Here is a 25,550-nt window from a genome sequence, read left to right on the forward strand (position 1 = left end):
TTCTTTTGGAAATTCCACAGGAATAAAACAAATAGTTACAATAACACAAAACCAAACAAAAATAAACATCGCTATGACATTTCATTAATTACATTCCATTTATAATTGACCGCCTAACGACAAATAATTACAATTACAACAAATCAAGGCTTGACATATCTTGCTTTGCAAGTCACGCATCTATCTCATATACTGGCTTCACCTTTTAAGTTGCATTACTGAAGTAAACACACTTTTCGACGATATTCTAATTTTCCGAGTTTCACCTGTATAAAAACACAGTGATACATCAAGCATTAAAAACTTCCCTTTACAGAGTTGTCTTCAGGTGTCTTCCAAGTGTTGTATACAGAAAGCAACCGTTTTGCGCAGGCGTTCAATTTCTGACCCGCATCGGCAGAGTGCGCAGAAGCCCACCCCACCCCATGTGTCAGTGGTCGTGTGTCAGTTGGACATACCTAAAATGGTTGCCGCCTGTAATTGTTTATTACCTTGACATCTAATGGGAGGCTGTTCCACAAGGTGGGTGCCACTACCAAGAAGGCCCTTGGAGCTGGATCTCAGTGCCCAGGCTGATTGATGGGGGTAGAGATGCTTCTCCAAGATGTTGACAAACTGGAACAATTCCAGGGATGGGAGGGGAAAATGGAGCTGGGTCCAACACATCATGTGAGGGTTATGCCAGTGGAGGCTACAAATGGGACACTGCCCCACCATCCTCAGGCTGTACCACCAGCCATGCTCCACCTACTTATAAAAACAGTCTAGGGGCTTGCATTGCCTGCTTCCCAATGAGTTTTGCAAATCTCAGCAGGTAAGATGGGGATGAAACTGATTGGCTCTGCTGCCACCTTGGCTCTTTGGCTTCCTGTATTCTGTCCCAATAGGCACCAGCCACAGATAGGCTATGCTTAGCTTAGGAGGGAGAGAAATCTTTGAAAGGCTGCCATATTTGTTTTCTCTCATTCCAGAGGCCAACCCCCTAGATACTGACTAAACATTTGCAAGACCAACCTGACAGTGCAAGCTGTTTAGCAGTGAAATTAGCTGCCTTGGAAGGTGTATTCTCCAAGGTTAAGAGGTATTTAAGCAGAAACTGGATGTCAGCCTGTCAGGGATGCTATAGCAGGGGGGTTGGAATGGATGATCTCTGAGATACCTTTCAACTCTCATCATTTGAGAGTGGCCTGCTAGTTTAGCAGGATTGCTGCATTGTTTGGCCCATTGAAATAAATAAAAATTAAGTAGGGTTGTTGTTGTTTTCGGGGGGGGGGAATAAAACCACTCTTAAAACAACTGAATTGCATCCAGCCATACTCGAACAGCAGCCCTGCTGAAACTAATGGATATGATTTAGATTAATTTCACTGGGTCTACTCTGAGTAAACTGGGTCATATGCTACCTAGCTGTTAGGGGTAATACACCTGTACACTGGCAGGATTTGAAGGGCTGACTCCTCTGTAAATAACTTAGAAGGGAGAATGTTGGGAACATAAAGGTACCATGGCAACAGATGTTTAAAGGAAGCATCATCACTCTTGAAAAGGAAAGATGGGGAATAGCTGAGAGGAAGCAAAAAACAAAACAAAAAAATCCCGAAGTGTTAAAACAGGAGAGGGTCTTTGAAGAGAGAGAAATGAACTCTATTTAGAGCAGGCATCCCCAAACTTTGGCCCTCCAGAAGTTTTGGACTACAATTCCCATTATCCCTGACCACTGGTCCTGTTATCTAGGGATCATGGGAGTTGTAGGCCAAAACATCTGGAGGGCCGCAGTTTGGGGATGCCTGATTTAGAGGAGCTGTGTCAGTTTCTCCCTTCTATTTTGCTCCAAGAACCACATGAAATACCACCTGTTTAAATATGAATAATGCTTTTGCTATATACAAGTAAATTTTTTATTTCTGTGGCAGTAATTGCTTCCGGCAAAGAGAAAAGTAGATTTAAAGGACATTGCCGCCTAGTGCCACAGGTTTGATATGGGCTTTGTGCCGTTAAGAATTACTGGAATAAAAAGCGAGACTTGACAAATCCTACATCATTGTTGCACCTGCCAGCTTGGGTGCAAACAGGGCGATTGGAGGAGCTACTCCAGAGAGCTGGGGACATGGATGGCTGAAGGTATTTTATGGGGTCTTCAAAGACATGTTAGGATACTCAGTGGGGGTTGGCAGGTTTGCTGCTCATTTGCATGTCAATTCCCACAGTGGCATTTATTTTTTCTGGCTAAAGGGAAAGTTTTGCATGTGTTTAGGCACCTGAGTGAATGGGAAAAAACACACACAAAGGACAGAGTGAGAAAACCCAGTGCCTGAATTAAGGAATGCGGATTGTGGGATCAAAAGGATTCACTGAATGCTTTTTCCATTTATAATTTTGGGGTGATGGAAGCGGGCTTGGATCTGGAAACTGGTAATACTCAGTTGCCCATTCCCCTCTGCAGCCAGGCTAAACATTTAGACAATTTCAGTAGGAAAGTAATTTGTGATACTGTAATTATTTTCTATAAAACGTTATAAAGAGCCGGATAGGAATTGCAAGTGGAGGGAAATCATCAAGCAGCTTCAGGCCGAGCCGTCAGGCGATGGGGTTGTTGGTCCATCAGTGTTCTCTGCGGCCGCCGAGTGAGCGGCCTGGGCGCGCCCCACCGAGGCCCATCAAGCGCTCCAGGTGCGCTACGACCCCCTAGGAGGGCCCAAATGGGCGCCCAGCAAGTCCTCCCTCCCCAGCCCCGCGGTGCACTGATAGGAGATGGGAAGCAGTAGCAGGGAAGGGGAACCAGCGCCTGGGTCCGTCGGGAGTTAAAGCCCCGCGCCTCAGGGGAGCGACCCGCGCGCCCCCCACCCCCCGCCCAGGCCAGGCCAGGCGCGGTTCCGAGGCGGCCCTCCAGGGATCACCTTCATCAGCGCACAGAGAAAGAGACAAGGAGGGGTGGCTGGGTGTGGGGGCTTTAACAGGAATTAGAAGGCGGGGGTTGAATTGCGCCATCTGCATTGAGCAACTGGGGGAGGAGAGTTCAGGCTGCAAGCCGCCCCCCACCCAGTTGTTTCAGCCTAGATCCATTAGACCGGGTGGGGGGGGGGTTTCAACTCTCATCCACGCAAGCCCGTCCTTGCTCAGCCTGGGGCGGGGGCCCTTGCCGCTGCTGGCTCGGCATTGGCGGATCAGTGCTGGGGAGGGGGGAGGGCGGCTGCAATTGCAGCAGCAGCCCCCAGCCCCCGCGGCCAGGAAGGGGGGGTTGGGTGGTGGCGTGGGGTGGGGGGCCGGCCTGCTGCCTCTGGCTGCTCTTGCATTGGCGGATGCGGGGAGGGAGGGGGGCAGGAAGCGAGGGAGGGGGGAAGAGCTTCAGTGGCTGCAGAGAGGGAGGGAGAGAAAAGGCGAGCGGGCGCGGGGGGGTCCCTTTATACATCGGGAGGGGGCCCGCCAGCGCCGAAGAAGAACCAGCAAAGTTTGCAGCGCTCCCCACAATCCGAGCCCCGGCCGGCTCAGCAGCCCCCTGCCGGAGCGGTTTTTTTTTCCTTTTTGCAGCGCGGGGGGGACCTCGGGACTGCCGGCCCCCCCTCCTTCTTTCCCTCCCCCCCCAGGGGTGAAAGTGCAAGAGGAAGTACAGCCGCTGCCATCTTTCCTCCGCTCCAAACACACACACACACACCGAGGGAGGGGGACGGGCGGGCGGACGGAGCGTGCCGGCAGCCCCCGAAAACTTCCCACCGACGGCGGCCAAGAGAAAAAGACAGCAGGAGCCACCACCGACGCCGCTTCCTCGTCGTCCAGCACCACCGGCAGCATCAACAGCAGCTTCCTCGGCGGTCCCGCTCCCGCTGCAGCGCCTCGTGGCGGCCGCGAAGGAACTCGCCCGGGGGGAGAGGCGAAAAGGGGCTGCCTGCCTGCCTGCCCGCTCGCCGCGGCTTCTTCTGCTCCTGCGGCCTCTTTGCGCTCTCTCTCTCCCCCCCGCCGTCGGCCTTTTGTTCTTGCTGCCTTCGCTTTCCCTTCAAACCTTGCAATTTGCATTGCAACAACCCCCGCACGGGGCCGCCTTCATCTCCATCTCCTCCTCCTCCGGTTCCTGGGCGCGCTCGCGCACACACGGCGCCGTCGGGGCCCGGGGATTTTCTGTAAGGCGCGAGGCGGAGCGCGTGCGCCATTCTGGTTCCCCCCTCCCTTTTCTTTTTGCATTCCGCCCATCCTCTCCCTCCTCCTCCCCCGCTTGACGGGCGCGCGCACCAGGGCCCTCGACGGGAGCGCGTGAACGCAGCAGCCGAGGAACGAGAGGACGCGCTCCCCCTGCCGGCCGTTCCTGTTGCTGCCGGCGCAGGAAGGTAAGGCGAGCCTCCAGCAGCAGCCCCGATGGAGCGGGTGAACGAAGCGGCCGCAGCAGCTGCCGCCGCCGCTGCCAGTTCCAACGCGTGCGGCCCGTCCCCACCGGGCTGCTACACGTACCAGGTGAGCCGGCACAGCGCCGACCTTCTGCACAACCTGAACCAACAGCGCAAGAACGGCGGGCGCTTCTGCGACGTGCTTCTCCGGGTCGGCGACGAGAGCTTCCCCGCGCACCGCGCCGTCCTGGCTGCCTGCAGCGAGTACTTTGAGTCGGTCTTCAGCGCGCAGGGACTGAGTGGAGGCGTTGAGGGCGCCGGAGGTACAGGAGCCTCCGGAGCGCCGGACGGGGGCGCAGCTGAGGCGAACGGCGCTGGAGGGGGCGGCCCCGGGGGCGGGGGCGGCCCCGGCGGGGTGGGCCGGGAGCTGGAGATGCACACCATCAGCTCGAAGGTCTTCGGAGACATCCTGGACTTTGCCTACACCTCGCGTATTGTGGTGCGCCTAGAGAGCTTCCCGGAGCTCATGACAGCCGCCAAGTTCCTTCTCATGCGCTCTGTCATCGATATCTGCCAGGAGGTCATCAAGCAGTCCAACGTCCAGATTCTGGTCCCGCCGGCCACCCGCCCAGACATCATGCTGTTCCGTCCTGGCGCGGGCACCACCGACCTGGGCTTCCCCCTCGACATGACCAACGGCACTGGGCTGGCCCCCAATGGCAATGGGATCGCCGGCATGCCCGAGGATGAAGCCACCCGGGCTGCCCTCTCTGCCGCCGCACAGTCTTCCTTGCCCATCTTGCAGGGGGTGGACCGTCTTCCCATGGTGGCTGGGCCTCTCTCGCCACCCCTCCTGGCTTCGCCCTTCCAAAACGTTGGCACCGGCGCCCCCTCTCTGAGCAGCAAGCGGGGTCGGGGGCGTCCCCGCAAGGCCAACCTGCTGGACTCCATGATGTTCAGTGCCCCCGGGGGTCTGAGGGACGCTGGCATCCTGCCCTGTGGCCTGTGCGGGAAAGTCTTCACAGATGCCAACCGCCTCCGCCAGCACGAAGCCCAGCATGGCGTCACCAGCTTGCAGCTGGGCTACATCGACCTCCCACCCCCTAGGCTGGGCGAGAACGGGATCCCCGGGCTGGATGACACTGCCGCCCCCCGCAAGCGGAGCCGGACAAGGAAGCAGGTGGCTTGCGAGATCTGCGGGAAGATTTTCCGGGACGTTTACCACCTGAATCGGCACAAGCTGTCACATTCTGGCGAGAAGCCCTACTCGTGCCCTGTGTGCGGGCTGCGGTTCAAGAGGAAGGACCGGATGTCCTATCACGTCCGGTCCCACGATGGGTCGGTGGGGAAACCTTACATTTGCCAGAGCTGCGGAAAAGGTTTCTCTAGGTAAGGGGGGGGGTGTCCCTGGGGTCATGGGTTTGGAATTTAAAAAAGGCTTTCCAGATGTTGACGGCTGGTGTAACAGTTAGCTGACACCCACAAAGATCTGGACAGAAACTGGAACGTTGCAGGTCACAGGTCCATCAGTAGATGTCCTCCTGCAGATGTTCCGATTGTATACTAACCTGAGCATCATGCTCATGGGAGCTGCAGCCTGAAACATCTGGAGCGCACCCTGCTGTGGGGTGCAGTTCTAGGTAGAACTTTGTGAGGAGTGGTGGCTAAAGGTAAGACGAGCCCCCACTGCACAGGTGTGCCCATGTTCTGCAGTAAACATGGGGTGGGTGATGGAAGGACAGAACACCTGCTGGGGAGATGCAGAGAGTCCCAGGTATATTGTCCACCATGTGCTTGGGGAGGGCTGTCTCCTCCGTATGTTTGTAGTGGCAAAAGACAGCCTATGCTGGCTGCCACAAATCTGCACCATCCATTTAAAGCATGTTGAGCACATATTTTGAGCACATGACTTTCGTGAATCCTGGGAACTGCAGTTTCCTTTCACAGGGCTACCATTGCCAGCACTCTCAACAAACCCCAGTTCCCAGGATTCTTCGAGGGGAGTCATGTGCTTCAAACGTACTGTACATAGAATGTGCTTTCAGGGAATAGTGTGGAACTTCTCAAAGTGACTTTTAACAGCATGCGCATGTTGATACAGAAGTAAATCCCGCAAGGCTCAGCAGGACTGAATTTGCTTAGCTTAGTGTGCACAGGGATGCAGCCTTACTAGGAAGTAATTCAGTAGGGCTTACTTCTGAGTAATTTGGCTCAGGGCTGCAGGGATCTTAACCACTAGGGAGCACATGGCAGACCAGGCAGTGTGGGCATTTCCCCCAGAGCCTGGATCTCAAAGGTTCTCTTTATGAGAGTGACCTGAACTTCAAATTCTCCACCTTCGCGTCCGGAGCATTTTCTGATACTCACATTGGTGGAGTTTGGACGGCTTACTTGAGAGAGAAATAGAACCCTGTTCTTGAATTACAGGGCATGGATGTAAGTATTGTTGAGTGTGCTTGCAGAAAGCGTCTGGAATCAGATCAGTACATGTGTGTTGATCTTGAAGGCGAGGGCAGCTTCGTTGGTCAAAGGTGGATTCACACGACTGTGTGGCTTGCACCATAGCATGGTGTTCTGCGTCCGTATGAGTGACTGCAAATCAAAGCAGGTCTCCGTAATTCAGGAAATCACGTTTGTTTAAAGAGGTTGTGGCAACTTGGTGAAACTAAAGACTGGTGGAATCCTTCACAAAAATCATTATTGTGGTGATGGAGAATGGATGGGGAGAATCAATTTGTACTCAGACAAATATGATGACTCCGCTCTTAATTTCCCCTTTGGGGTAGGAACGTCACAAAATAGCCCAAGAGTTGCACCTACGGTACTTCAATATTCCTCTGGTTTTGCATAAGATCCTGCTTGGTTCGCACTGACCAAGATACCACTGACCAAGGCAACCACCTTCAGCCTGGTGTGCTGTAGATATTTCTGGGCTACGACTCGCATCAGCCCCAGCCAGTGCAAACACGCTGCCATCAACCCCAGCCTGGAACTGATGGGAGCTGTTGACCAAAACATCTGGAGAGTACTGGGAGAGTACTCTCCAGGTACAGTATCTGGAGAGGTACCTGTTTTGTTTCTGGCTATAGTCCACTTTGCAAATGGACCTGAACTGTTGTTTAATTAAAAGAACAGCAGACATTGACATGACTTGTCAATGGCAGTATATTGCTTAAGACAGGGTCAGCAACCTAAGGCCCATGGGCTGGAAGTGGCCTGCAGAGGTTGTTTGACCGGCCCACAAGCCGCCCCCAAACCGAGTTGCCTGCTCGCAGCTGCGCTAAACCGGCGCAGCGCAGGGACTTGCTTCCGTAGCGCTGAAAACCGTGTCTCTGCTTGCGCGATCCAGTGATCCATGCGAGATCCCTCCGTGGGACCAATCCAGCCCAGGCACAATAAACCTTGCTGACCCCAGGCAGCCCTGTTTAGCGAAGCTTTTAATGTTTGATTTCTGTATTTTAATGCTTTGTTGGAAGCCGCCCAGAGTGGCTGGGGGAACCCGGCCAGATGGGCGGGGTATAAATAATAATAAATTATTATTATTATTATTATTATTATTATTATTTATAAGATAACTTCAGGTGTAAAAGCAGGAGATTGTGTTCCGTCCCCCCCGAAACTGGACCAACACTTTAAAAAATCAAAATCCATAACTTTTTTTGATGATCTTTAAGGTTCAAACATTATTATTATTATTATTATTACAATTGATTTATTAATCGCCTTCTAAACCACCAACTCAAGGCGATCTGCATATAAGATAATTAAAAACAGTTAAAAACACAGAACAGCAAATAAGAACAAGACTAAAACTCTAACATAAAGAGAACCCTCCTGGGTTGTCCTCACAGTGGCCGGTCATATCCTTCTGGGAAGCTCACAAGCAGTTTCTGAGTGCAACAGCCACTATCCCATTTGTGATTCCCAGCAACTGGCATTCAGAGGCATACAGAAGTACGTAATAGAATCACAGAATTGTAGAGTTGGAAGTGACCCTGAGGATCTAGTCCAACCCCTGCAGTACAGGAATACAGTGGTGCCTCGCTTAACGAATGCCCTGCTTAATGAAATTTTTGCTTAACGAAATGATTTTTCGAGTGGAGCTTGCCTCGCTAGACGAATGCGTTTTACGAAAAATTTGTCTAGCGAATCGCGGTTTCCCATAGGAATGCATTGAAATTCAATTAATGCGTTCCTATGGGCAAAAAAAAAGTCGAAGAAAATTCAGTGCATTCCTATGGGATTTGCTAGACGGATTTTTCGCTATAAGAAAAGACCCGTGGAACGAATTAATTTCGTCTAGCGAGGCACCACTATATGTAGTTGTCCCATACAGGCCGTGCCCTCAAGGGTACGTAGTATTGGCACCTCTTTTTTATTGTTAAAAGGTGTGGCACTTACTGTAACAACTTCATGGTGAGTACCGGCACCTACAGTATTTTTCTACCAAAAAAACACTGCACAGGGATCAAACCTGCAACCTTGACATTATTAGCACCACACTCTAACTAAAGGAGCATTTTTCCGTTGGGTGGATTTAAAAGTAAAGATTGATCTATGCCTTAACCACTTGGAGCACAAAATGTTGACAGGTGTTTTGCTGAATCAGCCAGGTGTACACACTGATTTGGGCTGCAACTCTCAACCTGCTTGCTTCCATTGAACCCAGTGAAGTTTCCTGGTGACCAAGTAAACATAGGATTGTACTGTGTGAGTTTCTGTGAAACAAATCTCAGTGAGTTCAGGGGAATTCATACACAGGTTGTACATTGACAATAAAGGTGTTGTTGTTGTTGTTAACCAAAGGTTTTCGGGATCATACCCACAAGCTGGAAGTAAATTCATTTGATAAAAATGGAAGTTACTTTTGAGTAAGCATGGTTAAGATTGGGGTGTTATATTCCTGCAAGTAATAAAAATACTTGTACGAAAGCAAGTACATTTAGAACCAGGGTATTTAAAGTCTTTGAACACCTATCTTTATTTAGAGGCAAGATTTTTCTGGGATTGTTTATGTTTGAAACTTATTTGGGAAAGCATGTAATACTTTTAGGCTGGAGGCAAATAAAACACTTCATTTCCTCTTCGTTTGTGAGGAAATTTAGTAACATAAATTTGACAGCAACTGCATTATGGGCAATTTATGTCTTTCTAAAAAAAAAGCACCACACTCCTGCTTTTCAGAAATGTTGACTGCTCAATATTATGGTAACTTAAGAAAGGAGGATTTTCAGCTTTTTAGATTTCCTTCTGTAGGTGTGCCTTTTTACAGCACCTTGATATGCAGATATTTAGCAATCATGTTTCTCTTTGTTGTGCAAAGTGCTACCTGTTGATTTTAAAACATCAACATGTTTGTTTCCCCCCCTTAGTTGGTTGAAAATATACAGGAGAAAGGCACATTACATCCTAAAGATCCCTTTAGGAAAAGAGAAATTGGACTATATTTGTGTTTGCTAAAATTATAAACAACCACTTAAAGACTTTCCTGATGATTCATAAAGTGCCCCCTCTGTTTTAATTATACACCATTTTAGAAGAGGTGTTGGCTTTCTCTCCCCACTCCCCCCAAAATTGATTCCCTGCCATTTGAGGGAGAGACTTTGGGAAGGAGGTCTATTAGCACATGCTCCCTTAAAAAAAGAAAAAAGAAAAATAGGCAAGGCATTGCAAAAGGGCAATTATTAGCAGACTACAAGGAAGGCTGCAGTTCAGCAGATTCCCTTGGCAGGAGCATCAAATAAAATAAGGAGAACTTGCTTCTCAATAAGGGGGCAGGGTAAGATTTTTGCATGCGCAAAAGTCCCTTCGGGTTCAGTGGTGCTTATTGCTATGTAAGTGGATATAGGATGGCAGCAATGAATGGACTAAAATTTCTTGATTCAGAGGAAAGCTGTCTTGTTCTTTGCATACTTGCCCAGAAGCAGCATCTCCCCCACCCCACCCCCGTTGAAATAGTGTGGGTTTTTTGCCTAAGCTTTCCCTGGCCTGCAAGCTTGGGCCCCGTTGTCCCCGAATTTCTGTTTTAATAATGCTGTTTTTATGTTGTATGATCTGGTTTTATTATTGTTTATAATATTGTTTCTAAGTTGTGCTCTTGTATACCTCTTAAGGCAAACCCAAATCCAAAGGGATTTTTCAACATTAAGCAGTTTAGAAATGTTTTTTAGAAGTACTGTAATATAATAATTAGCAAAAAAAAAAAAAGATAAGTAAAAACAAAATAGCTGTGGTTCCTGCATTGCAGGAGCTTGGTCTAGATGAGCCTTTTGAGTCCCTTCCACCTCTGCAATTCTGTGATTCTATGAAATAAGTCAGCAAACCGACTTGGTGGGACTTGCTCCCGGGTATGGGTGCGTTAAAAATCTGTTTCAACATTCACAGTGGCTCTTAAAACGAGGGGCTGATTTCGCGGGGTGGGGGTGGGAATCTGGAGGAGCCTTGGATCACAGGGGCGCATTTCAGGCCCAAACCAGACCCTCCGGTTGGGCTACTTCAGCTCACCTGCCTTTCCCATCAGGTTGAGCAGCTTAATTGGGGATCTGCCCTATTTGCACGCTTTCCTGGAGGGCGAATTCTGCTGAGCTGCATGTAATTGGCTGAGGACAGAAAAGCCGTTGTGAGAAGACAGAGAGGGGGAGATAATCTCATTCATTCCAAGCAGCTTTTGGTCTCGGACAATGCCGAGCTTTCTTCCCACCAGGAAAAACCAGCAGCGTTTTGGGATCTGCTTTGGTGACGCTAGGGAAACAGACCAGACATTATCACCAATCCTGTTTTCAGTTGCACTATGGTTGGGGTGTGGGTGTGTCAAAGTGCTATAGAACAGCCTCCCCTAATACTTTCCAGATGTTTTGGACTACAACTGCATACAGGCTGGGGCTGGTGGGAGTCGTGGACCCAAACATTAGTAGGGCCCCAGGTTTTAGGGAGAAGGCTTCTGTATCATGGAGGTCCTCTCTGCCTTGGGATTGTGTCCAAACAGTGTTAGAAACTCAGATATAAAAGGTAGGTGCCAAATGGCTCCTTAAAGCAAGGTTACGGTCGCCAAAACAGAATGTCTAGTTACCATTTTGGGGCAAGACGGCTCTAAAGTCTTATTCTTCAAATGATGGCCTGACTGTCTCTCAGTTAAACATCTGGCTATCTCAGATGACAATCTAAGAACTTTGAGAACTTAAAGAAAAAAAGTCGTTTGATCCTGAGACAGCCCACATATATATTGGCCCATTCTGAACTCTTTTTCTTAATGGTGACTGTTCCTGCTCAGGCAGCGCAGAAAAAGCATTTTTGGTTCCTGACATTCATTCCATTTGTACAGATAAAATATAACTGATAGAATTCTACAGGATGTGGTGTTAGTGCGTGAAAACAGTCCAGATTCAGTGATCCCCAGGCAAGCAGCTCTTGATGCTGGAGATTAGGGCAGTGCTATAAATCGATGTATCGTCTGATATTGGGTTTTAGATCGAATCGCGATAACCGTTTTTTTAAAAAGCGACTTTGCAATTTATCGCATGTGTCACAGTGGTATTCAAAAATCACAATATTGGAAAAACCAGGAAGCTGATGCTTCTTGCTGTGTGTGCAGCCCTTGCTAACTTGCACCTCTTCGCTGTCTCCTGCAGCAGCAAGATATAGCTACAAATCACTACTCAAACATTGGCCAGCAGATATCTCCAAACAGAGCTTTGAGAACCAGTTAGGTCTCAGCAAACAGCAAGCAGGGACTTCTTCCCTCAAGGCTCTTGCTTAAAGGGGCCAGGCTGGTAGTTGGCTTAGACCCTGCAGGTTCAAACTTCTGGAGCCCTCCCCCCCTCTAAAAACATAAACTGGGGTTAGTAAAAAACAACAGACAGACACCTCCCTTTGGCATTTGACCATCTTCTGTCATTTCCCCTCCATCTCTGTGTGTGTACTGCTTGTGGGTGTGCGAGTGTCTAGGTGTGTCTCCCTCCCTGCTCCCATTGGTGCTATTTTTTTTTTGTGAAGCAGCAGCAACCAGCCAGCAAAAAGTTAATATTTCAAAAAATATTAACTCAGCCAATGTTTCACACTTTGTTTTCTGTAAGTGGCAGCTGGCCCCTTCTTAAAACTGTACTGCTTGTGGGGGTGTGATTGTGTCCCCCAGACTCTGTTGGTGTGCCCAGCTGTACTGTAACTGTACTATGTTTGCAACCTTCTTGATGTCCAACTTGAATCCCATTGGTTTCTGTGGAGCAATTAAATCAGTGGTTCCCAAACTGCCCACCCTATGGAACGCCCTCCCAACTGATCAACAACTAGCTATCTGGCTTTTAGAAGACAGCTGAAGGCAGCCCTCTATAGGAAAAATTTTAATGTTTGATATTATATTGCATTTCTATATTTTGTTGGTGCGCTGGAAGTGTAAATGACTACCAGACTGGTATCACTGGATCAAATTCAACAATTTTGTTGAATTAAACTAAATAGTTTTAACTGAAATTTGGAACAAATGTGCAGTTACCGTATTTTTCCATGTATAAGACTAGGTTTTCCCCCTAAAAATAATGTCAAAAATTAGGGGCATCTTATACATCAGGGGTGGCCAACTCCCAAGAAACTGCGATCTACTCACAGAGTTAAAGACTGGCAGTGATCTACCCCCTTTTAGGGGGTTCAGGTCAAAGTTTTTGAGCTTTTTTTTTTAAGGAAAGAGGGAAGCCCATTTCTTGGGTGTTCAGGTCAAAGTTTTTGAGCTTTTTTTATTAGGAAGGAAAGCCCCGTTATGTGGGGTTCAGGTCAAACTTGTTGAGCTTTTTTTAGGGAAGAGGGAAGGCCCGATTTGGGGGGGTGAAGGGCCAAAATGTTGAGTTTTTTTATGGGAGCCTAAGTTGTTCAGCTTCTTTGGGGGGAGCCAGTGATCTACCACAGACATCCAGTGATCTACTGGTAGATCACGATCTACCTGTTGGACATGCCTGTTATACATGGTGCCATTTCCCCCATTTTCTTTAATCTGAGTCCCCCAAAATATACATGGGGTCGTCTTACAGACAGAAAAATACGGTAATTCTTACAGTTCTGAATTTGATTGTGTTATTATTATCTTCTTTATTGGGTTGTGTGAACTGCTATTCTGAAAACTGCTTTGTTTTTATAGGTTAGGGGATGCTGGCGATGGCTTTAAAGAACCAAGGGGGAGAGGTGGCCCGAAAGTGTTTGGGAACCACCAATCTAGAAAACCTCTGTTGTGTTTGGTTACAATAGATGCTGCAGACCTAACTCCAGCTTATCTCTCTTTTCGTCCCCTTTCTCAAGGCCTGACCATCTGAACGGGCACATCAAACAAGTGCACACATCAGAGAGACCTCACAAATGTCAGGTAGGAACTACTGGGTGGAGGAGGGTCTGTGATGATGGGGAGGAAGCCTCTCAAGAAGGTGGTGGAGATGCAAGCCGCCTTCTGTACACTTGGGATTTACCGTGCTCCTTGTAAACTTGTTCTAGAGACGCTCCACTCCTTCCCCCCCTTCCCCCCACCCTCTTCCCAATGTCATCTGCTTCTCTTCCCCTCCCTCGTATGGTTTGTCCTCCCCCTGCCCCTCCACTCTCATCCCTACCTTTGTAGTGTTTGTCTCTGCTCAGCTCGCCCTAGGCGATCAACCGTTTCTCTCTGCAGTCAGCCTTTTCTCTCTTTGTCCTGGCTGCCCATCAACAGGTGGGCTCTCAAGGTCCCTCCTTGATTTTAGGGAAATTCCAGTTAGCTGCTGAACGCATTTTTTGTGGATTCCTCTGCCCCCCACCACCACCTTTGAACATCGCACTGAGCAAAATTGGAAGCTCCCCCCACCCTCTTCTTTTTTTTTTCCTAGCAAGGGGACACACAGAGCATTGCTCAAATTCAACTGTGACATGGCTTTGGGGGAGGCGGTGGGCTGTTTTTTTCTTCCTTCCTTTCCCAGTTAACGTAGCTGTTTCTGCTTGGATTTGAAGAACAATAAACTCCCCTGGACTTGCTGCAGGGAGGAGGCAAGCTCCTTGCGGGGAAGGGGCGACTCAAAAGCCCAGCTAAGGCTTAAGACACGATGGGCGTTTCTGCTAGCTGCTCTACCGGTGACCTGATTCAGCTGGGCTCTGCCACCCTTCACCTTCCTGAGCGGTAAAAAGATGGTCACATACGAGACAGGCATGTTTGCTTGATTGCTTGTTTCATGAAATTTATACACTGCTTGAACATCAAAAGAGAAAAGCCAGCCTCAAAGCAGTTTACAAAACAATAAAACTATCAGTTAAAAGAACTCTTGGAACATCCAAAAGCTAAAATCAGCAATTTTAACTCAAAACTCAAAACAGATTAAAACATACATCAATGTTCTGTTTCTGGATGGCCCTTGCCGGAACAAAAATGTTTGTAGCAGGCGCAAGAAAGAGCACAGCAAGGGAACCTGCCTGGTGTCAATAGGCAGGGAGTTCCAAAGTGTAAGCACACAAAAAATGATTTCTCACAGATGCAGAATGTGTCTTATGTGGCACCTGCGATGGAAACAGTCAAGTGGATGTGGATGAGATAAGGCAATCTTGCAGGTAAACCTGTCCCAAGTTGTTGAGGGCTTTAAATACTACGGTAACAGTAACGCCTTGAATTTGGCCCAGTAGCAAATTGTACAGCAGGTGCAGATCTCGGAGCCCAGGTGGTATATGCTGACATGGCCTCACTCCTGTCAACAATTGCGCTGCAGCATTCGGCACTAACTGCAGCTTCCGGATCGAGCTCAAGGGAAGCCCCACATAGAGCTCATTGCAGTAATCCAGCACATGAACTACTATGGCGAAGTATTGATATCACAGCCTTTACTCTTTTCTCTTGGGGGCGTGGGATGTGATCTTTAATGCCATGGCATGTTTTGCTGTGAGTTCCTTACCTAAACTTAATATATTTTAAATGGCCATCTGTAAGGATTCTGCTGAAGCAGCTGTCACCAGGTGTGGGGGGGGGAATGCAGATGCAAGGGTTGAGCGCAGCCATTTTGTCAAGAGTATGATCTGCTTCTTTGTAAAGCTGCGGGTTGTTAAAAAATAGAAAATCAGTAGCAACAGCTACAAATGCAAACTTTGGGAAAGAGAGGGGGAGAGAGAAGGCACCCAGAGCTCCTTGTAGACTACAGTCAGTAGTAAGGTGAAGAAAGCTTATGGGTTCCTGCAGAATAGTGGGGCAGGAGAGCCAAAAATAATGCCAATACATTTCACATCTGGCAACCATTGCGGCCCTTTGGTTTCAGATGGTACAAGGGTAGACGAGTCTAAAAAGCCCAGGACACAAATTTTCACGGCCCTCTAGTGGCTTTGGTACTCATTTACCAGAAGTAATTTATTTAGCATTAACTCTATATAAATTTATGCTAAATAAATTACTTTTTATTTAGCGTTAATTCTATATAAATTTAGGAATGCGGGTGGTGCTGTGGGTTAAACCACAGTGCCTAGGGCTTGCCGATCAGAAGGTCAGCGGTTCAAATCCCCGCGACGGGGTGAGCTCCCGCTGCTCAGTCCCAGCTCCTGCCAACCTAGCAGTTCAAAAGCATGTCAAAGTGCAAGTAGATAAATAGGTACCGTTCCAGCGGGAAGGTAAATGGCGTTTCCGTGTGCTGCTCTGGTTTGCCAGAAGCGGCTTTGTCATGCTGGCCACATGACCTGGAAGCTGTACGCTGGCTCCCTCGGCCAATAGAGCGAGATGAGCGTGCAACCCCAGAGTTGGTCACGACTGGACCCAATGGTCAGGGGTCCCTTTACCTTTACCTATATAATTTTTTAAGGAACTCACAGCAAAACATGCCATGGGCTTTTTAGACTCTTCTACCCATGTACTATCTGACGCCAAAGAGGTGCATTGGTTGCCAGATGTGATTCCCCCCCCAGCTCTCCTACCCCATCAGTAGGTCCCAGGTTCAATCTCTGAAGGCAGGTGGCAATGTCCCCTATCTGAAAGCTGGGAGAGCCACCTTTCGCCGGTCAGTGTCATGAACGATGAGTTAGGTGGACCAAGCATCTGACTTAGTATATTTTTAAAAGGAAGAGCATTCCATTAAAGGGTTCCAAGATCAGTCCCTGGCACAGGATTGGAATTGCCATCTGCCTGAAACCCTGGAGTCAGTGTAGACTCAGTCAGTGTAGACCAGTGGTTCCCAACCTTTTCTGGCCACGCCCCACCTAAGCATCTCTAAAAATCCTGATGCCCTCCCCCCTGTGACTTATAATTCTTATTATTCAAAAAGTGAACTCCTATTCACATGGAAGAAGCCTAAAAGGCCATTGACTGTTAATAACTCATTCTCAAATTGCTCCCCTTAAAAATAAAATTGCCCCACGTTGGGAACCACGGGTGTAGACAATGCTGACCCACATGGACTGGTAATCTGACTCAATATAAGACACAGCTGTGTGTCTTCCTATGCAAGGCTTGCAGACTTGCTAAAGATGTCAAAGTCTGGGCAAAGACAGCTGATTTCATCTGGAGCCTCACTCACCCCTAACCACTGGCTAGCTCTACAATTTGCACCCTACAGTATGGGGAATAAACTGGGTTGACTTTTTGTAATCCCTTTCCTCCCCACTGTTTTTTATTTAAGTTGGCCCCCCACCCAAAGGTCTTTGTAATCTTAAATATATGTTTGACAACACCTCCCCCCCAAAAAACCCTCCAGAAGTTGTGAAGATCTTAGCACCTCAAACACCGTAAAATATTAAAGACAATTGAGCTATTTAACCCCAGTTAGATTAAGGGGCTTAAAATAATCTCTGGCAACCACCACCACCTAACCTGGCATCTTCCAGATGTTTTGGAGCCAAAAACATTTGGAGAGCACCCAGTTTGGGAAGACGATCCATAGCTATGTGTTGGTTGGCATGAGAAAAATATAACTTTTTTCAGTTCAGCTGGGGATAACTGATACTTAGCAAGGCATCCTGAAGATCCCATTAAGGGTGTTTATGGGAATTATTTTTTAAAATACATCTTTTTTATATTTGTGTTCATCAGTCTGTATTTATATGACCTGCAAATTTTAATATCATAATTAGCGGTTCTCCTTAGGCTTCAGTCCTGAAGCTGCTCAAGAGCAGATGAAGCATTAAGGTGTGTTGCAAATGGCCAGTAAATTCAAGTTGACAACTTATTTAACCTGCTGTGCCTTTTAACAGGGGTTTAACATTATAAAGTGGCTGCGTTCATCTCCCTGCTGTGAAAACCTTGCCCTGCTGATTTCTTTAGATGAAGCTGCTAACTGTTAAAGGCAGAAGAACTGGGTGGTGGGTGTTTTTTTTTTCTTCTGGTCAGTTGGCAACTGTTTGGGTGCCAACTGACCTTAACCGGAACAGCCCTTATTATCTTTCAAGATTACCTTCCATTTCTGAACTGAACCCATCAGATTTCTCAAAAGCATGCAATTCTACCAGTGCCGTGCAAAATAGAAATTCTTCTCTTTGCACCATATTTTTTTAGGTTTTTTTTTTTAGTTATATTTTATATTTATTTATTTATTTATATTTTCCCATCGCCTAACTAGGAGTTAAGTATCTCAGTGCAAAAGAACTCATGTGGCTGTTGGTTTTTCCTACCCAACACCATTATTTTGCTGCATTCAAATTTTGGTCTGAGATTTATTTCTTAAAATATATTTTCACTGTATTTGGCTACCCAGATTGAGCTTTATTAATTGCACCCTGTCTTTTGCACAGGTGTCTTGAAATAACAAGTACTGTACAGACATCTGGGTTTAGCGCTCTCTAGTGTCCACTCAAGGCAGTGCACCTCCCTTTTGTGCAAATACATAAATCCCCAACAGCTATAATTACAGAGAAATATAACTATGGCAAAGACGACTTTCTCTACACTTGTGCCTGCCTTTTTAAGGGGAAAGTGCTAAATGGAATTAGTGTCACTTGTTGTACAAGCATCCATCACCCAGGGCAAGAGTCATATCTCGGCCCACCGCTGCAGGACAACCAAACGCTCAAGTCACCTGACATCATTATAATATACCAGATGATTGACAGGTGGGTTGTCCTGCCCACCTCTCAAATTTGGTTGTGCAGAGGTTCCCAAGCCTTTGGGAAACGTGGCTCAGGGAGTTTTGCTGCTTCAGTAATTACTATTCAGTTTGCAATGAAACGACTAAATAAAGTTACCGGTATATCCCCATCAACACCAGTTTAGTGGAAATTTCTTGAATCAGTGTGGCTTCCGCCAGCAAAAGAACAACCAGGAGCTCACTTTAAGCTCCCAATTCTTCCTTTGTAGCCACGCCAGAATTTGCCCCACAGCTGACGTCATATATGATAATAAGGTGTGGTTTTGGAGAAACAGCCTTTTGAGCTCAATGGAGAGGCCTGGGGGGCCAGAGCTAAGCCACAGACTGGAGATTCCCGACCCCAGGACAGGGGTGCCATGTTTGGGAAGGCTGCCATAGAAAGGTTCGTTAAGTGAGTCATCATTTAACGATCATCGTGTTGTTTCTCGCCCACACTGGCTCTACAACCCACCATCCATTTCCAGCAGCAAGGTCAAATATATTTTCCTTATCTAATTTTAACTTGGAGCTGAATCAGGGTCTGGAAGGGCAGTCTTTGCGCAGGGACCACCCATCAGGAACTTGGATCTCGCTGCTCTTAGTGTTGACACCAGGTGGGACTCAGCCGGCCAGTTCACCTGGTCACCTTAAGAGCGAGGATGGGCAGAACGGAAAAGTGCATCGGATGAGTTTTTTCATGGGAGAAGGGGAGGGGGGAATCCAAGGGGTTAATGGGTGTCATCTTCCACTCCACCCCCATCAGTGCCTGGATCTTTTAAAACTCAGCCGCAGAAGGAAAACCTGGAATGCTACTGATTCTGCTGCAGCCAGAATTGGAATTGCTCTGCCTTCGCCACCATGTGTGAGACCCCAGACCGACCAAGATAATGAAGATCAATTGGGTGTAACATGGGTGGGGGGAGCTCTCCCATGCACACTGTGGCCGCCCCCCCCCCCAAATGCAACTGTTCTTGGCAAGATTCGGCCTTGTGGACAGAGTCGGCTCATGCAGAAGTGTGATTTGCATGAACTGGCACCTCGATGTGGGCGCGCTCCACAATTTGTGCAGAAGATTTGTGCAGCCCTTCTGGCGTTTTGGTCTATGACTCCCCATCGTTCCCAACCAGCACAGCCATATTAACTGTTCCAGCACGGCAGGGGCGGTTGGGAGTTGTAGCCCAAAATGTCCGGAGCTGGAGCTGATGGAACTGGTAATCCAGAACTTCTAGAGGGTACCATGTTGTCAAAGGCAGGTATAGAAGTTCGCAGTTTTGATTGGAGCGTGGAAGAAGAAATTAACTTGCTTTCATTTTTAATTGTGGGGCCATCTCCTTGGGTAATTTCCCTTTTTACCTGCCACATTTAAGGTAGCATCCGGCCATCTTCAGCATTAGGAGACAAAACCTGATTCTCAAGCAAGCTAGACCTGTATTCCCTGAAAAATAAAAAGTTAAAAATCAGCATTCAGAAAACTCGTGCTTTTCCCAAATGATTTCATTGCAGAATGAGTTTCTTCCTTATCTAATCTCTCTTACTTCCTGCCTATTAGCAGGAAATTGCCAGCCTCCATGGAATAAGCTCAGAGACATCTACATCCCTAGAGCAGTTGAAACTTCAAGAGGTATTTCTTAAACACTGTTTATTTTTTTTAAAAAACTTCTCTATTTTTAGTATATTTATCTGCCTTTGCAATGCTTGACAGGAAAGCACTGGAGTTTTCCTTTATTATTATTATTATTATTATTATTATTATTATTATTATTATTTATTAACAGCATTCTCTGATAACCTTATGTTGTATTTTTAAAGACATTAACCTCTTAAAATTTGAAATGTTTAGTTTCCTTCAAAGCTGTTTGTATTGTCTCTTGTTTTCTTTTTCTTTTCAGTTCTGATTTTAGGCTTTCTGGACTTTTTCTGTATTTTTCTCGTTCTCTTTGAAAGAATGATTTTTTGCCAGTCTGCTCAATAGCTAACTGTGATCGAGAATGGGCTCCATAATGCCTGGCTTGAAAAGAAATAAGCAAATTAAATGCAGCAACAAATCACTTGATGCCTGTTGTTCTTTCCAGTGAGCTATGTGGCATAATGGTAGCAAAGTAGACTCAGCCTCTTGGGACTTTCTGCTGCACAAGCTCTGCCATGGAGCTTATGCAGGAGAACTTCCCAGCGGGTTGTTCTGAAGTTCACTCCTTTGGCGTCTTTTCCATGAGTAAGGCTTGCTGTGTTTCTCTGTTTTCCTCTTTATAGTTCTGAATGTGCCTGTTACTTAGTCATTTTGAAATTATACCTGAACACTTGTCCTAACAGCCCAGAGAGTTATATATTTTAGACTGCATCATAGGAACTGCTATCGGTTTCCCACAGGTAATCAGTTCCCTGGTTGTGTTGCGGAACTACAGTGGATTTCTTTCCTCTCGTCCATTGGTTATGCAAAATGCACTTTTAAAACGACAGTGGGTATCGCTTGTGTCGGAACCCTTTCTAAAGTCTCTGTGCCCAAACAGTATATTTTTTTGCTCAATGAAAGCTGCCCCTCTTTTGCTCAGCGCAATGTCCAAGTGGTTATACTTTGAATTTTTACATCTGTTTCTGACTTGAACAGCTTTTTGTAATGTCAGAGTCATTTCTTAGTGGAATCTATTCATGGGACAAATCACAAATAATTTTGTGTTTTTTTATTGCCTTGCTCTGGTCTGGATCCTGCAAGGGGGGGGGCAGAACTTTCCGCTTAGTGCCTTGCCTATTCACCAAGGGACCTGACCTAAGGTCTCTTCTAACTAAGAGAAAACAGTGATCTATCTTCATTTCTTTCCTTTTTTTTAAAAAAGCAGCAGCAACAACAGAACTTGCAGGAGCGTAGCCAGGATCAAAATTAGGGGGGCAAGGGGCGGGGCCAAGGCACAGGAGGTGAGGGGCCACAGTGGGGCAAGGAAAGCCATGGTCGTTCAGGGGCGAGGGGGCGCCAGGATCAGCCTGAAATCGGGCTGCTCCGACCCCCTCCGTGATCGGCAGGGGCGAGGGGGCGCCAGGATCAGCCCGAAATCGGGCTGTTCCGATCCCCTCCTCCCCCTCCATGATCGCCGGGGCGGGTGGAGGGAAAGCCAGCCAAACACAAAGTGTTGGGCTGGCTTTCCCTCCACCCGCCCCACAGCCAGCCAGGGAGAAGGGAGACGTCCCTTCTAGCCGGCTGGCTGTGGGGCGGGTGGAGGGAAAGCCCCAGAGCCGCGCAAAGCATTTGGCTGGCTTTCCCTCCACCCGCCCCACAGCCAGCGAGAAGGGAGACGTCCTCTAGCCAGCTGGCTGTGGGGCGGGCGGAGGGAACGCCAGCCAAACGCTTTGCGCGGCTCTGGGGCTTTCCCTCCACCCGCCCCACAGCCAGCCAGGGAGAAGGGAGACGGCACCGGGCAGCGGGGCAGGCTGGCCAGCGGCCCTGCTTCTAGGGGGGCAACTGCCCCCTCCTGCCCCCCCCCCCCCGCCTACGCCCATGAGAACTTGCTTCAGGCTATTTATACAATGATGTGTCTGTTAACACTATTCTGCATCATTTAAGGGCCAGCTTCAGTAACTGTAACACTGATAGGGAAGGGGCATAGCTCAGAAGGTCCCAGCTTCAATTCCCCAGTGGCATCTCCACATAGGACTGGAAATGTCCCTTGCCTGAATCCAAGGTGAGCTGGTACCAATCAGCGTGAACAGTACCAAGCTGGATGGACCAAGGAGTCTTGTCTCTGTATGTGGCAGCAACTTAGGCTCCTGATCATCTTCAGAACTCTAGAATTCTAAGGAGAGCGGGAATCCCTGGCAGATGTTCCTGTTGTGGAACTTCTTAGCCTTTTCTCCCTCTGCCCAGAAGAGACGGGTTTGGGCATTACGAAGGCAGCCCTAGTCTAGGATCCAACATGGCTGTTGGGTGCCATCACACGAGCACTGAAGGGAGCAGGACGTTTAATAGGAAGGGGTTGGCCTCCATCCTGAGCTGGGGCTTTCACTTGTAGGGATTCTTCTGAAGCTTGCCTAAATTATGCAAATGAAGCCATTTCCTATCGATATTGCATAGTCTGGTTTATCATTTTAGAGAATTCCCCCCTTTTCTATTCTGCTGCTGCTTATACTATAGGGAAACACTGGAGGCCCACTCTCCACCCTGCACATACACTTGCCTTAGAGCCATGAGGGCTAGTAACATGGCTCTTTTATTTATTTTTGTGGAAAGTGAGATTAGCAGGAAGCTTAACTCTGCACACACAATGGCCTCTCCTGCGGTGGCTTTCCTGCACTGCCTTTGAATCGTAGCCCTGGTGGCTTCTCTAGAACGACCTCTCGCCTTCCCTTGCCTCTCCTCCAGCTCTTAGTTTTCTCCTGCTACTTGTGGCTGTCATCTTCCCTCTTTATTCCTCTGCCTTCCCACCCCTAACTTGCCTTGTGTGTGATTTTCCCCTATGCCCAGGAGTTTTGCCTTTCTCCATCTGGCCCAGGGGCACTTTCTGCTTGGCCTCTCTCTCCTCCACCACCTTCCCTTTCCTGCCTGCTCCCATCTTCATTCGTCTTTCCTTACCACAGCCTCATTACTGCTGTTTGAGGACCTCTCCTCCTATCCTTCCCATCTTCTCCCTCTTACTTAGATCATGATCGTCCTGGTAGAACCATCTAGCACTTCATTGTGAGGAGCATATAGTGTTTGTGAAGAGCTAGCGAAAGGGTGCTAACTTGGGGAGACCAAAAAGAGCCCTGGCTTCTTAGAACAGCCTTTGCCCAATGCAGTGCCCTCCAAATGGTTTAGACTACAACTCCCATCAGCCCCCAGCCAGTGCAGCCATATTTGACTACAGCTCCCATCAGCCCCCAGCCAACATCCCTGTATGATGCCACAGCTGATAGGAGTTGTAGTCCAAAGTATCTTGAGAAGGCAGCCTTAGAAAGTCATAAGCAATGCATTGCATTTATCCTCTTCAAAGTGCCGCAATCTAATGGATTCCCCAGGGGAACTTTGGGTGCTGTGTCGTTGTAGCCTTGGTGATTTAAACTGCTCCCTCTGAATAATGGATGTGCTCAGACGCCCATTCTAATCATGGGTACTGAGTTTTATTGGGCACTTATTTACAGGCCAATTTTCTATTTTAAATGTTCCAAGTGGCTTACAGAAGATTAAAAAGAACAGTGAGCGGCAAGGAAGGCCATGAATAATTAAGATATCTAAAGAAATCCTAATGGCAGGGGAGATCAATAAAACTAACTTAAATTAAATTTAAGCACTCCAGGCTGTCACCCCTCTGGTCAGGAGCTCTGGAGTTGTTTCAGTGCATACATGGAGCTTATCTGCCCCATTCTGCTTCTCTGTTCATTCTGTAGAGGGGAGCTCTCTGTAGGGTGTGGAAAAGCCCTTCCGGATACCACAGCACTCTGTGTTGACCTGAGGTCCTGAGGTTTGCAAGAAGCTGATGGGTTAGAGCAGCCTCGGCCAAGCCAGGGCCCTCCAGATGTTTTGGACTACAACACCCTTCAGCTCCAGCTAAGGCTGATTGGACTTGTAGTCCAAAACAACTCCCCACCAAGTTGGGGATGTGCCCTAAAACAGCACCTGCTTGCTTGCTTCTTGAGCTGGGGTGCACTTGGCAAAGCCAGGGCTTGACTCCTCAAACGTTTCTGCCATCATAAATGAAGGTGCTGGGAGCCTGCTTGTTGATTTCGGGTGCCCCTCTTGAAATCAATAGCCTCACGTCACCGTAGTGTTGACCTTAGTAGCGGTGTGTGTCTGCCTGCACGCACGTGTGTTTGTGGGTTTAATGTGGGTTTTGCTGCTCTCCACAGACCTGCAACGCCTCTTTTGCCACCCGGGACCGGCTGCGCTCGCACCTGGCCTGCCACGAAGACAAAGTCCCGTGCCAGGTCTGCGGGAAGTACCTGCGGGCGGCGTACATGGCCGACCACCTGAAGAAGCACAGCGAAGGACCAAGCAACTTCTGTACCATCTGCAACAGAGGTAATGAGTGCAACTTCTTGCAAAGCAGGCAAAACGAGAATCCACAGGGCGAGAGGAGGGGAACTAGGGCAAAAGGCTTCTTCAAGAAAAGAAGGAACGGCAGGTTTTTTGCAGCTGGCATCAGCTTGGCTCTTGAGACCCACTAACACATCCGTAGCCGGCTGGCCACATGAGCACAAGTGGGACTATTACAGGTCTCTTGCCTCAACTCTCACACCCGCTCAGCCACATCCCCTTGGCTAGCCTGGAGGGTCAGGTGGTGTAATGGTTGGACTAGGGCCTGGAAGACCCGGGATCACATCCCCACTCATCGTTGTGACAATCGCTGCCTCTCAGCCTAACCGACCTCACAGGGCTGTTATAATAATAATAATAATAATAATAATAATTTATTATTTATACCCCGCCCATCTGGCTGGGTTTCCCCAGCCACTCTGGGTGGCTTCCAACAGAAAATAAAACACAGTAATCTATTAAACATTGTGGGGATTAAATTGTTGTGGGGATTAAATGAGGAAAGGGAGAGCCGTGTACACCAGGCATCCCCAAACTGCGGCCCTCCAGATGTTTTGGCCTACAACTCCCATGATCCCTAGCTAACAGGACCAGTGGTCAGGGATGATGGGAATTGTAGTCCAAAACATCTGGAGGGCCGAAGTTTGGGGATGCCTGGTGTACACCATCTTTTAGCGCCTTGGAGTAAAAAGGTGGGGTGTAAAAGCAGTAAATGAATAACGCGTCTCTGCCAACTATCAGATTCTGAGGGATCAAATCATGAGGGCCGTAGAAATTTCTTGGAGCGGCCCAGACGAACAACTAGTCTCCCACACCCCGATTCCTTTCACTGAGTAAAAACAACACTTGGAAGTACCTGTGGAGGTCAGAACCAATTCACCTCAGCAGTTGAATGATGTTTTCCCATCTTCAGATTAGGAGATTTCCAGACAGAGAGCAGGATGGTCCAGGTGATCAAGAAATGTGGGGTCTGAAAAGCGAATGAAGTCTCTTGGGATAGGGAGGCGAGAAGGGGCAAATTCCCGCCCATTGCGAAATACCCACAAGACCCCAAAAGCAGGTTCTCATCAGCACCTCAGCCCCTTCCCAACTCCCATTTACCAGCATTTTAAAACGAGTTAAATGATCCGTCACACTTGTGAGTGTGTGTGCTTTGTAAGGGTTGTTCACACATTATTCTGTACCTGGGTACAGATAGCCTGTGTT

The 25,550-nt window shown here is 48.1% G+C and overlaps 1 protein-coding gene across 5 annotated transcripts in view; it reads left to right on the forward strand.

Moving 5' to 3' along the window:
- Positions 1-3,361: 3,361 nt before the first annotated feature.
- Positions 3,362-25,550, forward strand: part of PATZ1 (POZ/BTB and AT hook containing zinc finger 1) — a 32,785-nt gene continuing 10,596 nt past the window's right edge. For 2 of the 5 annotated variants that reach the window (XM_035098055.2, XM_035098057.2), the window contains exons 1-4: positions 3,362-5,705; positions 13,599-13,662; positions 19,896-19,967; positions 24,158-24,329. In XM_035098055.2, coding sequence (XP_034953946.1) covers positions 4,348-5,705; positions 13,599-13,662; positions 19,896-19,967; positions 24,158-24,329 — 1,666 coding nt within the window. In that variant the 5' untranslated portion in view covers positions 3,362-4,347. The remainder of the gene's footprint in view (positions 5,706-13,598; positions 13,663-19,895; positions 19,968-24,157; positions 24,330-25,550) is intronic. The other 3 variants (XM_035098058.2, XM_035098063.2, XM_035098056.2) reach the window with 2 other exon arrangements.

This window comes from Zootoca vivipara, chromosome 17 (assembly GCF_963506605.1).
Source record: "Zootoca vivipara chromosome 17, rZooViv1.1, whole genome shotgun sequence".
Lineage (NCBI taxonomy): Eukaryota > Metazoa > Chordata > Lepidosauria > Squamata > Lacertidae > Zootoca > Zootoca vivipara.